At 38.2% G+C, this 13,823-nt stretch overlaps 1 protein-coding gene across 1 annotated transcript; it reads right to left on the bottom strand.

Annotated features, from left to right (window-relative positions):
* Positions 1-7,812: 7,812 nt before the first annotated feature.
* On the bottom strand, positions 7,813-10,721 carry eif4ebp3l (eukaryotic translation initiation factor 4E binding protein 3, like). Its single transcript, XM_047352809.1, has 3 exons — positions 10,346-10,721; positions 8,792-8,974; positions 7,813-8,380 (listed from the first exon to the last, which is right to left on the bottom strand). Exons 1-3 carry the CDS (start codon positions 10,476-10,478, stop codon positions 8,352-8,354), a joined length of 345 nt encoding a protein of 114 aa, XP_047208765.1. The 5' UTR covers positions 10,479-10,721; the 3' UTR covers positions 7,813-8,351.
* Positions 10,722-13,823: the final 3,102 nt, after the last annotated feature.

Below are 13,823 nucleotides of genomic sequence, written 5' to 3'. Positions count from 1 at the left end.
TCCTGGGGCGGTCCTCATGAGAGCCAGTTTCTTTGTAGCGCTTGATGGTTTTTGCGACTGGACTTGGGGACACTTTCAAAGTTTTCCCAATTGTTCGGACTGACTGACCTTCATTTCTTAAAGTAATGATGGCCACTCGTGTTTCTTTACTTAGCTGCTTTTTTCTTGCCATAATACAAATTCTAACAGTCAATTCAGTAGGACTATCAGCTGTGTACTGTATCCACCTCCTGCACAACACAACTGATGGTCCCAACCCCACCTATAAGGCTTGAAATCACACTTATTAAACCTGACAGGACACACCTGCGTAGTGAAAACCATTTCAGGTGACTACCTCTTGAAGCTCATCAACAGAATACCAAGAGTGTGCGGAGCAGTAATCAAAGCAAAAGGTGGCTACTTTGAAGAACCTAGAATATAAGACATATTTTCAGTTGTTTCACACTTTTCTGTTCAGTATATAATTCCACATATATATATATATATATATATATATATATATATATATATATATATATATATATATATATATTCTTAACTACGGCTGTGAGACATTGATCAAGCGGGACAATATTATCTCCTCTGGCCTGGGGACTCATTGGAGTGAGCTACAGAATGTTGAGTGATTCGTCTGTTTTTATCCTGCACCTTTTTTTCACCATTATCGAATCTACTGGTCAAAAGTTTTAGAAACCCTTTCTCATTTTCTGGTTTTCTTTATGTTTATGCCTATCTACATTGTATGTGGATTCTCACTGAAGGCATCAAAACTGTGAATGAACACGAATGGAAAATTAGCAAATGGAAAATTGTAAAGAAACATTAAATATATTTTATTTTAGATTCCTTAAAGTAGCCGCCCTTTGCTGTGATGACTGAAATATTCACCTTTAGTCATCTCTCAATGAACGACTGGGAAGTTCTTTCAAGACTGTTTGAAATACCATTTCAGGTGACCACCTCCTGAAGCTCATGGAGCGAATGCTAAGAGATCAAAGCAGTAATCAGAGCAAAGGGTGGCTATTTGGAAGAATCTAAAATATAAAAATGTTTAGGTATTTCATACATTTTATTTTCTATATTATCCTATGTGTGTTCATTCATAGTTTTGTTGCCTTTGGTGATAATCTACAATTTAAATAGTCATAAAAATAAAGAGACCCATTAAGTGATAAAGTGTATCTTAAACTTTTGACCGGTATGTGTATACATATGTCAGATATGGCTGAAAATATATATATGTTTTTATATATATTTAAATTGTCATCTACGTCTCTATGGTTAAATCAATATAGATATATTTTATGGTTTATGAGATAAAATGGGAGGAATGCAACATCTGCCATTAAAAATATCTAAAAGTCATTCAGGAGCATTTTTGGACTCAGTAAACATATTAAATATCATAACCTCAGGGTATTATATTTATTCAATGAACTTGTATTAGGTTGTGTCTTAAAGAGTAATGTCCACTACGAAAGACAAAAACCAATTTGCCTGAAAACAGGATGGCTGTGGACTTGCTTGTGAAAAGTGCACTACTGTGTCTTTACCAGCAGATGTCAGCCTTGTCCAGGTGAACTTTTCACTGAACTGCTAACAACATGAAGCAGCTCCACTATGTAAGATTTTCAGATCTGTATAATGTTTGCTGTTTACCTTTTGGGTATTTCACACAAAACAAACCAAAGCTTCCTGTACTTATACTGATCATGTGTGCATGGCATCTAAAACTCTTTTTGAATATTGATTTCTTACAAAACACACAAAAAACATATATTTACATCAGAATCAGAATCAGCTTTATTGCCAAGTTTGTACATACAAACAAGGAATTTGACTCCAGTACACTTTGCTCTTTGGTTTTGTTTTTGCATTACAGAATACATACAATACATTACAGAATTACATATTTTAACATTGAAATAAATACACATAAAGTAAGATTTTATAACATTAACAAAGAGACCCAGAGTTTCTCTGAATAATAGTTGGGCTAATGGTCTTCCATTCATGTCTTTGCAACAATATCTAAAGAAGGAGCCTGTTTACATGCCATTCATATTTTTTGTTATGACAGCAGAGTTATAGCCCAGGCCTCTGTGCTGAACTAAACATTTATTGTCAGTGTGTGTGCTGTTTTTATTTGAGATTGACAGCTCACAGCTGGAGCAAAGGAGACCTGTTCATATTTGCAGAGACTCGTGTAAAGTAAACACTCATGTGATTTCACGCTTACAGGACGTCAACCAGCGCTGGAAGAAGTAATACTGGAGTGTTGATACCTTTGTTGTAGACAAATGACCTACATTCACAAGTAGAGAAGATGCATTGTCAGCACGGAATACTTCAAGTGTCAAAGGTGCAAGTACACGTCTTGCAGCATAACAAGTCTTGTTATTTTTATATTCTATACATTTTTTTGCTGGAATTTACTGACACATTAACACATTATGGTGAAATAGTAAGATTAGGTTGAAATTATTGACATTTAAGTTTGTCTTACATTAGAAGATCAGATTTTATGAACAAAGCCATTGAAAAAGCAGTTCCAAATATGCATTTAGAGCCTATCTGGAGTGTCAGGGGAATGCACAACAAAGCGTGTTTTCTGGGATCTTTTAAATTCATGCATTCTGAAGTACCTCCTAAAAGATAAACGTTACCACTCTCAAAAGTCTTTATTAATGGACTTCAACGCTCATATAGATACAATCAACGCGTATAAAAGAAACAATTCACCTGTTGTTTATGATTAGCGAGACACAAGCGGATTTATGAGTAGTGCCTAGAGATAGTGTTCATACATCTTTTCAAACTGTCTGATAGACAACACAAAGATGTGCATAAAACTGAAGTTAAAAGAAAAAAACTGTGCTCTTTAATACATTTTTTTACAACACAAAAAACATGCCATGTAGGGGAAACACTAAACATGTAGAAGACAGTTCTCTGGTCATCCAAAAATAAATATTGTGCCCCACAATCAAAATGCTATGTATGGTGAAAAAGTTACACTGCGCATTACCCTGAACACACCACCCCATGGTGAAACACAGTGGTGGCAGCATCATGCTGTGGGGCTGCCTTCCTTCAGTAGGAACAGGGAAGCTGTTTAGAGTTGATGGGACGATAGATATGGCTAAATACAGGGAAATTATGTATTATTTTTCCTTCCACTTTACAATTTTTTGTTATTACTATTATTTGCGGCACTGGTGGCCTTTATTTTCTATTTTTTCTGAAAGTGAGCTGACAGGAAATGGGGAGATATCTTTGTCGAGGACTAAGGACTCCATTCATGGGTCACACGATCCACACCTGCACCACCGTACCGCCCCACTTTACAACTATATATTACTTTGTGTTAGTCTATCACACTGGATGACAAAATGTGAAAAATGTTCAGGGGTGGAATACTTTATGAGTCACTGTAGATATAATGTACCTGTTGGAAATGGCTTATTGTAAGCCGATTTCACAGCTGATTTCAAGTGGCATGTGGAGGTTAGTGCTGGAGGAGGTTAATTGTCATGTGGTTCTTACATTTTATATTACAGTTTATTTATTTTATTCATTTAACCTTTATTTAAACAGATGAGACAATTGAGAATTTGTTTTTAGTTCAACATACACCTAGCATGCAGAAGCTACTCAAAGTGGATGATGGGAATTGTCTGTTCTGCAATAAAATCAGATGATGTTGTAATTTATGGTAAAGTTGCACAACAAATATGTGCAGTATCTTATTTGAACCTGTCATGTAACTGATTTTGCTAAACATTTATTTGCTAAAGTTAATCTCATGGAGAAGATGATGGTCAAAGACCCTGTGCATATTAAGTAATAACTTGGCATGAGCTTTTAAAAGACAGGTTCCACTGTACACTGTGTAGCAAAACAGAGATTGCACAACAACCAGGGAATCTGCTTAACTGGACATAATACATGCCAAGATGATGCAATTCTAGCAAAGAATTTTCTAAAAACGTTGTATATATCATATTTCGTCTGTAGATATCAACCTGTGTGGTGAAAAAAGAGAAATGTTTGACTTATTTTGATATTTAAAAACAAATCCTATGTCACCCAAGTAGCTTGTGACAGTTTGTCTCTCAGATTTGATTTTAAAATGCAGCAGTAATCGAGGAATCACTTCATTCTCTGAAATGTTTTCTCAACTAAAGTCACAGTACAGCCTCTCTAGCTGAATTCCCAGGGGCATACTTGATCACTGGCGTAATGTGAAATGCGCATGTGTTCGTCTATAGAATGCAACACGTGCTCTGCTTGAAGCCCCCCCATCTCCTCCCTTCTCTAATGGGTGTCACGGAGCAGGCTGTATTTCAGCGCCTGTTTACAACGTTGCCCCGGCAATCCAGTCCGATCCAAAACAAAAATAGAGCTTCCCTGACTAACCCCAACTTTACCCAACCAAAGGAACCTAAGGGGTTCAATTGGAGTCAAGAGTGGAGCAACATGTGGTAATCTCCAGTGTTGTTTACAGTAGTACAGGGCAGAGATTTTCCATAACAACATGTTATAAATGTGCATGATTTAAACTTTTTGTAGGATATATACACAGATAATGAGCGACTACATGATCAACACCAAAATAATCAGTATTTATAGCTGTTTTGTAGATACATGTTGTCATCTTAAACTGCATAAAGTTGAGTAAGTTATTCGCTCCTCTACTATGAGAGTACTGATAAGCTCATGGGTCACCGTCATATGCTCAGTGAAATATAAACTGGTTGAGGCCCTCCTACTTTCAGCAGTCCAGGACAGCTGCTCCAGAAAAAATGTGGGCATATCACACGATATTATAACTAAAGCAAACCCGTTCACTTAGAAATGTTACAGTAACTTTGTAATGTAACGTGAACCACATTTTGTGTAAATTTAGGCATAATTTGCACATCAACCAAGTAAAGTAGAACTTTTTATTTCTGGTCTGTGTTTGAAGTGCGTGTCTGTGATGGATGGTGACCTTGTAGCATATACGGAGTTGGTTTTCAAGGAGCCTTTCCTGAACACCGAAGTAGAGTTTATCCATGGATGATGCTACTATAGGAATGTAAGAAAGACTCACGAAGGCAACAAAATATATACTTTTCTTACCAGCCTCAAATCTATCTATAATCAATAATCATTGTGGGAAAAAAATATTTTACGCAACCAAGAGACTCTAATTGTGTATGTTATGAAAAGAAATGAAATTTATATATATATATTTTTTTTAACTTTACAGAAATTTTACACCTCAAAGTTAGATTTGTGAGCGTCTATAACGCTTATGGTCAGACAAGACAAAGTTTGAACTATCTGTGCCCAGTGACAAGAAAAAGAATTGGAGAAGTCGTAGTGTTGATTTGTACACTTAAAACTGGTGTACGAAGACTCAAATAAGGTGGCAGTAGTATTATGCTGTGGGGCCATTTTGGTGTTCCACAAAGTGTATGAAGGCATTTAATGAATCTTTACCATGGATGCATACTAGAGACAGCTGCATACTACTACTTTAGAGCATTGTACATTACTGGGGATTAAGTGTAATTTGCCAAATAATCTTCTCTTAACCTGTGGTAATAGGGTTTGCATCCACAACAACTTTCAGTGCTTTTCTTACATTTGCACCTTCATGCATTTGTACATGAAGAAGGGAAATCCCTGGGAACCACAGACAGGGACATTTTGGTGCTTATCCGTGTCAGCTGTCATCTGATCTTTTTCTTACTTTTTTCACGTGTCTTACAAATACAGCCAGACACACACTTTGGTTGTTAAAAGTTGCTTTTTACCCTTTCATAGCTTAAATAAAAATGTCTGCCTGAATAGACAGCCTACAATTACAAGTCTGAGACAACTGCCAGGGGGAACCAGTGTAAAGATGCGTTGTGGCTGTGCTATGTCTGGCTCGTAGGCTGCAGCTGCTCACATTCTTAAAGACCGGACCTTCCCCTTTCTGTCGGTGTCTATGATCTACAGATCTGAAAAAGTGAGTAGAACCAGCGTTGATCATGATGATTTGAGGACAGCAGCAGAATACACGGCGTAGACAGGGCTGGGTGGGTCTCAGGTGTCTAAAAATGAACCTTAAACTTAGTCCATCTGCCACACATAGACGCCATGCTATATCTCATCTGTTAGATGTGTCTGATTTTGGAGTTCAAAACTGAATCCCCACCAATATCACAAATCACATACACTCCCCTGCAGAACTATTCATACCTCTTGAACGTTTCCATATCATACCGCCACAACAGCAAGCTTCGTTGTATTTATGTGATAATCCAACAAAAAGTACTGTACAGTGGTAAAGTGGAAGGAAAGGAAAGGAAAGGAAGATTTACATTTCGTTTTAGAATAGAATAAAATACTCTTTGTCATTGTACTGGGGGGTGCAACGAAATTGGATTCTCATGCTGGGCCACCATACACCACACATTTTTTTTTTTTTTTACAAATTCAAATCTAAAAATGTGGTGTGCATTTATATTTACCCCCTCTACTCTAACACTTATAAATTAAAGGCCAAAATCATCGGCAGCAAGGAGGCCTACGGTTAATTGAAGAGTTTATGGAAGCGCAGCAAGAAAGCTACGGCTAAATGTCTTAAGAAATCAGATTTAAACTGTGCTACAAGCCATGTAAGGGATGCAGCAAACATGCACAAGAAGGTCTTTTGGTCAGATAAGATAAAAAAACATAAAAATCAATGCTAAGTGTGGTGGAAAAATCACACATCACTCTGAACACACCATCCCCACAGTGAAACACAGGGGTGGCAGCATCATACTGTGTGGATGCTTTGTGGATCACTTTGAATCCCATTGGAATACACCGATGTGTGTGGTTGTATCATGCAATGCAAACAGTTTTAGGGGTGGAATACTTTGAGTGTTGCTGGACATATAACACTCCTGTTGATGTTGATTTGGTTCAAGCTGACAGATTTATGTAAATAATTACTCTGCAAGCAACTGTTGATGGACTAACCTGAATCCCCCGATGCATATGTGGTCTGTGGAGTTTTGGAAGTTCAGTGTCACAGTGGTTCTTACATTTTATGACACTTGGTGAGGATGGTAACATAAACCCCCAGCATGCAGACGCTGATAGTGTGAAAGGAAGTGTATTTTCTGCAATAACAGCAGATGATGCAATGCATTTAGAAGTTGCAACACAAAAGCTTTAAATCATCTATCCTTTGCATTCCACTTCATAATAACGCATACTTGTTTTTCTTTTAAAATTAAATCACAGCTGTAAAGTGACAGAATGTCAATGAGTTCAGAGTGTACAAACATTTCTAATGAACTGTGTATCTGATTTGGCACCAAGATTTAAAACTTACCTTTAAGCAACGACTTCACTGCATAATGCCAATACAGCTAAATTAACTCAGCCTCGTCTGTCTCACAGGTGAACAAAACAACCCCCAAGCTATTCCATGTGTGAAACTATTTCATTAACAGCTCAAGTTGTTTGTGTGAATTCGGTCAAATATTCAGTTCCTTTTCTTACTGCCCCTTTAGGCATAATTTGACATGTCATGCCGAATTTGTAGAGAAAAAAAAAAAAGATGAGAAATGTTAGATCTTGAGGAAAGTAAAAAAAAAAAAAAAAAATAGATGAGATGGTAAAGCAAAAAGCCTTTAAATCAGTTTGAGTGGTTTATGTTGCAGTGATGTACACTAGTGTGCATCCTTATGACCTTGCAGATAAAAATACATCATGAATAGGAGCTTAAAAGTGTTCAACATTACTTTAAACACCATCATGACAAAAAGAAAGCACACAAGGTGACAGTTTCCTTATTTATTTTTCTAATTTTTCCACATTTCTTCTCCATACAAAACAAAGTAAAAGCCGATTTTCCAGTAGAAACCCAATCCCGATTGTAGGGAGACATTGCCTGGCACATAATGATAGACCCCCTTTTTCTTTTTAAATGGGAGGAAATTAAACAAAAGCAAACCGATCCATGTATGGAAAGCCTCTTTCATACATGTTTTAATGTAATAACCATAATCCTCAACTTAAAACACAATACAAGTTTCTTATTTACAAAAGATAAAAAAAAAACGTTAAATCAAAACAGATTTCATACTTGATGCCATACTTTCTTTGAAACAACCAACCAATTCATCCAAAGTAAAACAATCAACACCCACTTTTATAAAAGGTGAACAACACCTTATATTAGGTTACTTTTTCCATTATAGGGTCCTCAGTTTTTAATAAAAAAAAGGGAAAAAAAGCTTCGTATGTAATGCATTACAGTCCCTTATGACTTATAAGGCATTTTAATGTAACACTCCACAGGAGGTAATACTGGTGGCTCAGATGTCCATCTCAAACTGGCTGTCATCTGCAAAAACACAGACAAAAAAGTAAATTAGCATTTAAAAAAAAAAAGAAAGAAAAGGGTTTGCATCTGATAAACACCCCAGCATGAAGTTACGCCCCAACGGACAACAGAGAGAGGAGAGTCTGTAGAACTCAGTGTCCTGTGTTTACCAACAGAGGGAGAGGAAAAACAAGTGAATTTTGAAGGAGCAACAGAAGAACAATTTCAAGGCACCATCTAAACTGCATTTAAATTTAAAAGTATCTGAACATGTCAATAGGGTCCTTGCAGACAAGCTAAGTCTATATTTCACTTCAAAGTGCACGGCTCGGACCAGTCATCCGAGTTTTATGAACCTGCTTCAGAGGAAAAATGCCCATGTTAACACACATGCATACAAAAAACAGGAGCTAAAAATGGATAAATGTTTACCTCCAACATCCTTCTCTTCCTCCTCGGCCTCCTCCTTGAGGTCCTGCAGTTTCCCCGTGTGGTGTGCATGAGTGGCCGGTACCGTCACTCCCGGGATCTGCGGCAGACAGCACGGGGGCGTCCTGGCAAGAGGAGAGTTCCGACAATCCAAGAGAAACTTCCTGTCGTAGATGATGCGTGTACCTGGGTTAGACGGGGATACAGAGGACATTTGGTTGTAAATATAAACTCAAACCTCATGTCTTTGTAGACCAGATAGTGAAGGTTCACATGACTCCATTGCAGCAGAGAGTAGGGGTGTGGATTTATGTAGGTGGAAAAAAACTTTTAAAAAATAGTCTGAGGCAAAAAAAGTTTAAATCTTTAGTCTATTTGGGCTTCAACATAGAAAGCATGTTCCTGCTTGCTTCCTTCAACTTTTTCCTCACCCCTAAACTGTCAAACCCAAACAAATATTACAAAAACCCTCCAGCATGACTATATACCCAGCATCATTACTGAGAAAAAATGAAACATCTTAACATGCTATGACAGAGCTGTACATCCAGGGTCAAACCCACCCAGAAATTATGTCATAAACAGGTTGTTTTGAAAACCTGTATCATGAGAGGAGTTGGGAGTGATTCTGCAGCTTATGTTATTCTGCACTGGAGTTTGAACTGCTGTGTGCAGTATCAGCCTGGCTGAGAGCAAACAAGTTATGCAATAACTAGGTTTTTGGACAGTTCATCCGGGCCATAGGGAAACAAAGAAAGAGGAGGTGCAGCATATGGTGAATGACAACACTGTCCTGCAGTTACATAAAAAACAAAGAAAGACAAACTATACCCCTGCAACATGTGAGCTGGAATGAAAGTCAAAACACAGAGGTGGAATCTCTTCCACAACTTTCCCCCTGTGCTCAACGCATGAAACATCTACACCGCTTCCTTTAATTCGTACAGAGTGTTCCTTTATGTTCTTCAAACTCATAGCGGAGGAGACTGGACGGCCTACAGCTCCACCATAGATGCAGAGACCAATCAGCTCCGATCAGACCTGTAAATATACACCCACTGCAAGTCAGGGGTTGGAAGCCTCCTTTTGTTTTCAGGCAGGGTTGTTTTTGAGTCTTTTAAAAAGAGGAAACGAGTCATATTTCAAATGTGCAATAAGCCTTTGAGTAATATGCTTTAAGATGAAGTATTTTCAAAGTCAAATGAACTATATCAATTGATACTTATTGTTAATAGCCACCTAGAAAAGGGATAAAGCTAGCTGTCACTGTGCAGGGAAAAGCTCAGTTTTAGGTCAGAGTTGCTTATAACATGACTGTATATTTGTCATAACCCAAACTTTTATTCACAATGTTATGCTTTCATTCCACGTGTGGTTTGCATGAATTGTGTTATCGCGAGAGCACCTATGGCGAGTAAAAAAAAAAAAAAAAAAACCCAACATGTTCGATACTTAAATACTAGACTATATTTTCTTTTTTATATGAAGAGACAAACAGTAACACGTCATAGTGGTAACAAAAAACATGAGGCAACGAAGCAGTTATAAGCCTCTTACCTCCGGGCGTGGTGGAGAAGAGGGTCCCCCCGGGCGTTTGGCTGTAACAATCGGGCAGCTGGGACCAGTCATTCAGGGTGAGGACCCTGGTCGGGATGGGGCAGCTCTTCCCTTGTTTTGTGCCAGTCGACATGTTGGCTCTTAACGTAGCAGACAATTAGATTGGAGTCGCAGTTATGCCTCCACTCAACTTTCCGCACTGGCAGAAAAACGCCAATTATTGTAGTTTACAGCAGCCGCAGCGAATTTCGAGCCACTTGAAGTCGTAAAGCGAACGATGAAACAAGCTAAGACTTAAAGATTCCCGTCGCCACAAGCGGCTCCAGACGCTACCATGTGCTGCGCTTGGAGAGCACACAGCTGCAGCAGCCAGACGTGATGTTTTTGTGCAGCGGCGCTGTGACACGTGGGAGCTGCAGTTGGATGGTGCGAATGTTTTATTGTGCAGGGTAGCCCTGCGAGGGCGGTGGTAACAATGCGGGGGGGCGGGCGACGTCGGACTAGAGGCCTCATCCCTTTGTTTGACAAAAAAAGGTAATGCAGGGTTGTCAACTGTCCTCCACAGATGAAGTTCGCTCAAAGCAGAACAGCTTTTGTTTCTAATCTGCCGCCTGTGATTGTTTAAACACATTTTTTTCTGGGACAATTGTGTCTGAGGTCCTAATTTCTCCTCAGATGCCTGAAGTCTTTGGTGTTGTCTCGGTCCTGCACAGAGATTCAGGATCTCTGGATGCCCAGAAGCACTGTTGCCTTGGAGCAGGAAAGTCCTGGGTTCGACTCCCAGCCGGGGTTGGGGTGTGGCTTCCTCCCACTGTTCAAAAACATGACCGTCAGGTTAACTGATCTCCCTATATTGACCTTAGGTGCGAATAGGTGTGTTGCCCTGCGATGGACTGGCGACTTGTTTAGGGTGCAACCCGCCTCTCGCCCATAGACTGCTGGAGATAGGCACCAGCTTCCCTGCGACCCACTATGGAATAAGCGGTATAGAAAATGAATGACTGTTGATCCTCTATAATTCAACACCCTGATGATTGAGGTGGAGGCCAATCCAAAATCATCTCATGGTTGGATCTTTGTTGGAGTTTTTTGTTGTTGTTTGTTTTGTTTTGCTGGTGGCGTTTGTTCACAGTAAGCAGAAATTGGATGAAAGGTCCCAGGGTCAGGAATGGAACACCGGACAGCTGCATCTAGGACCAACAGCCTTCGTACATGGGGCGCCTGCTCTGCTGCTATTACATGCTGAAGGGTTTTTAACACTGACCCCATCTAATTCCAGGTTCTACCTAAAAGGTTTTAGAAACAAGGTATAAGGGAGCTAAAGTGCTGTTTAGGGCTCCATGACCCACACTTCTCACACACTATTTAGATTGCATAACTTCACATTAGTAGTAATGTTTATAAAAATGAGCCTAATTTTAGTTTTGCTCTGAAGGTTTCTGTACGTCAAACTTCCAAGAAGCGGAAATGTATTTACTTTAGTGTCTATAATTTAGGATTAAACAGAACTGACAGTGTTATTGTAACAATGTGGAGAAAAATCTTCCTAGTTTGGTAGTTATGCGAACAGTCATAAGTTTATGCCACTGCTATAATCATTTCTCCAGCTTATCTTTGTACTGGGGTAACATTACCACTGTATTTTATAAAGGCAATTAAACCTCAATAAATAACTGCAGTTTTCACTTTTGATTGCTTGACCCTTTCTTCCACACTTTACTGAGCCTGTATTGGAAAGCTGCACCAAATAAGTAGGCCACAGAAATACATCTGCCTGCAAAATATACTCATTTTTATTTAATACATAATGTAAATGTGGCTAATGCGAGGATACTATAAACTTCAAGGCTTGATATTAGTAATGCTTTGTTACATTGTGGGTGGTCAGCTTGACTGGAAGTGGGCCACCTAATTAAATTCTGCTTAGGGCCCCATACAACCTTGGACTGGATCTGGTTGAAACAATTTTAAGTTTTGAGAATAATCCCAAACAAAAGAGTAATGGTGCATTGTGTAACACCAAATATTCTTTCAGCTTGGTTTAACTAACATTTGCCTTCCACCTGTCTCCAACTGGAAGGCAAATGTTTTCTATGAGAGGTGGATTTAGCTCTCAAGGCTTCCATGGCATGAAAAAGAAGCGCATCTCGTCGTCGTATTGTCAGTTATTTGTGGCAACACTGCCCCCTACCGGTGATGTTCCTGGAACAAGTGGGGGCACGTTTCTCACGAAGTGCTCATCGCGGTTGTTTCTAAAGTCTCAACAACATAAACACGAGTCGTCTCTGTTTTGTGACGTGTCTTTCTACGATTAGGTGATGGTGTAGAACTGAGCTATACAGGACAGAAGCAGACTTTATTTTGTTAGTGCAAACAAAAGCTGTATCTTAATCAGAATCAACTTTATTGGCCAAGTTTGTGTGCACAAACAAATAATTTAACTTTCGTTTCCATCACTCACATCGTACATAAAAATCGTTCAAATAACAACCACAATGTACACACTATGTACAAGTGTGTGTTTTCTTTTCTATTTTTTTTTTTTTTTCATTTCTAAGAATCTATTAACAACATTTTTTATTTAATTATTAAAGTTAGCAGAGGACAAATAGATTCACTTTTACTTAATTTTAAAGCATTTTATTCTAATAGTGCAAAAAACAAAACAAAAAACCTAATCAAAATTATGATGTAGATTTCTAATAAACTGATGATACAATACTGTAGTAGTGTAGTTTCTTTTTTGCTTTTTTCAGTCGTTGTTTGTTTGTTTTGTAAAACCGTGATGGGAACAGTTAAATGCAATGTGGCATGAACACACCCAATATTGTCATTGTACATAAGGTTCAAACACCAATCCAGACATAAAAAAGGAGAAGAGCTGTTTGGTGTGGAAATATTGACGTTTACACGGGGAGCACAATTTCATTTCAATCTCTATTTTTTCTTAAGGTCTTAAAAATGAGATTAGGACATTTATTTTCGGTATTGCGTTGAAACACAAATTTTCTTCCTGGTTTAAAAAAAAAAAAAGAAGTGCTTGTGCTTGTCAACCACTAGAGGGAGACGTTGTCCTGACCAAAATTGAGGCCTTCATTCTGTGATTGTAAAAAAATATTTATATGCAGTGTGATTTTTTCCTGATATGATGAGATTTAAACTCATTGCAGAACTCACTGGCTGAACGTCAGATTCTTCTTGAAAAGCGCATTAATCAGTTTCAATCCATATTTTTATTTTTTCTTGTATTCTCCATCACCGGTAATCAACAATGATTTATAAATATCATTTTGCAAAAATGTATATCTTAGTGAAAAATGAAAGCAGATCTTATGAATGTAAAGTTATGGGAAAAGGTGTACATGGGAAGGGATCGTTTAAGAATCCATTGCCATTGTAAAACGTATTTATACATTTATTTACACGTAGAATACAAAATATGTATGGAAGCATACGTAGACAGGCATTTTTGGATAAA

Source organism: Girardinichthys multiradiatus, chromosome 23 (assembly GCF_021462225.1).
Source record: "Girardinichthys multiradiatus isolate DD_20200921_A chromosome 23, DD_fGirMul_XY1, whole genome shotgun sequence".
NCBI lineage: Eukaryota > Metazoa > Chordata > Actinopteri > Cyprinodontiformes > Goodeidae > Girardinichthys > Girardinichthys multiradiatus.
This window is presented reverse-complemented; position numbering and strand designations above follow the sequence as displayed.

Bases quoted from the DNA above. Each gene is read 5' to 3' on its own strand.
- eif4ebp3l (XM_047352809.1), bottom strand. From the start codon at position 10,478: ATGTCGACTGGCACAAAACAAGGGAAGAGCTGCCCCATCCCGACCAGG. The intron at 8,975-10,345 runs GTAAGAGGCTTA...CGTCTAACCCAG, and splicing joins CTTCTCCACCACGCCCGGAG to GTACACGCATCATCTACGAC. The intron at 8,381-8,791 runs GTAAACATTTAT...GTGTTTTTGCAG, and splicing joins GGAAGAGAAGGATGTTGGAG to ATGACAGCCAGTTTGAGATG.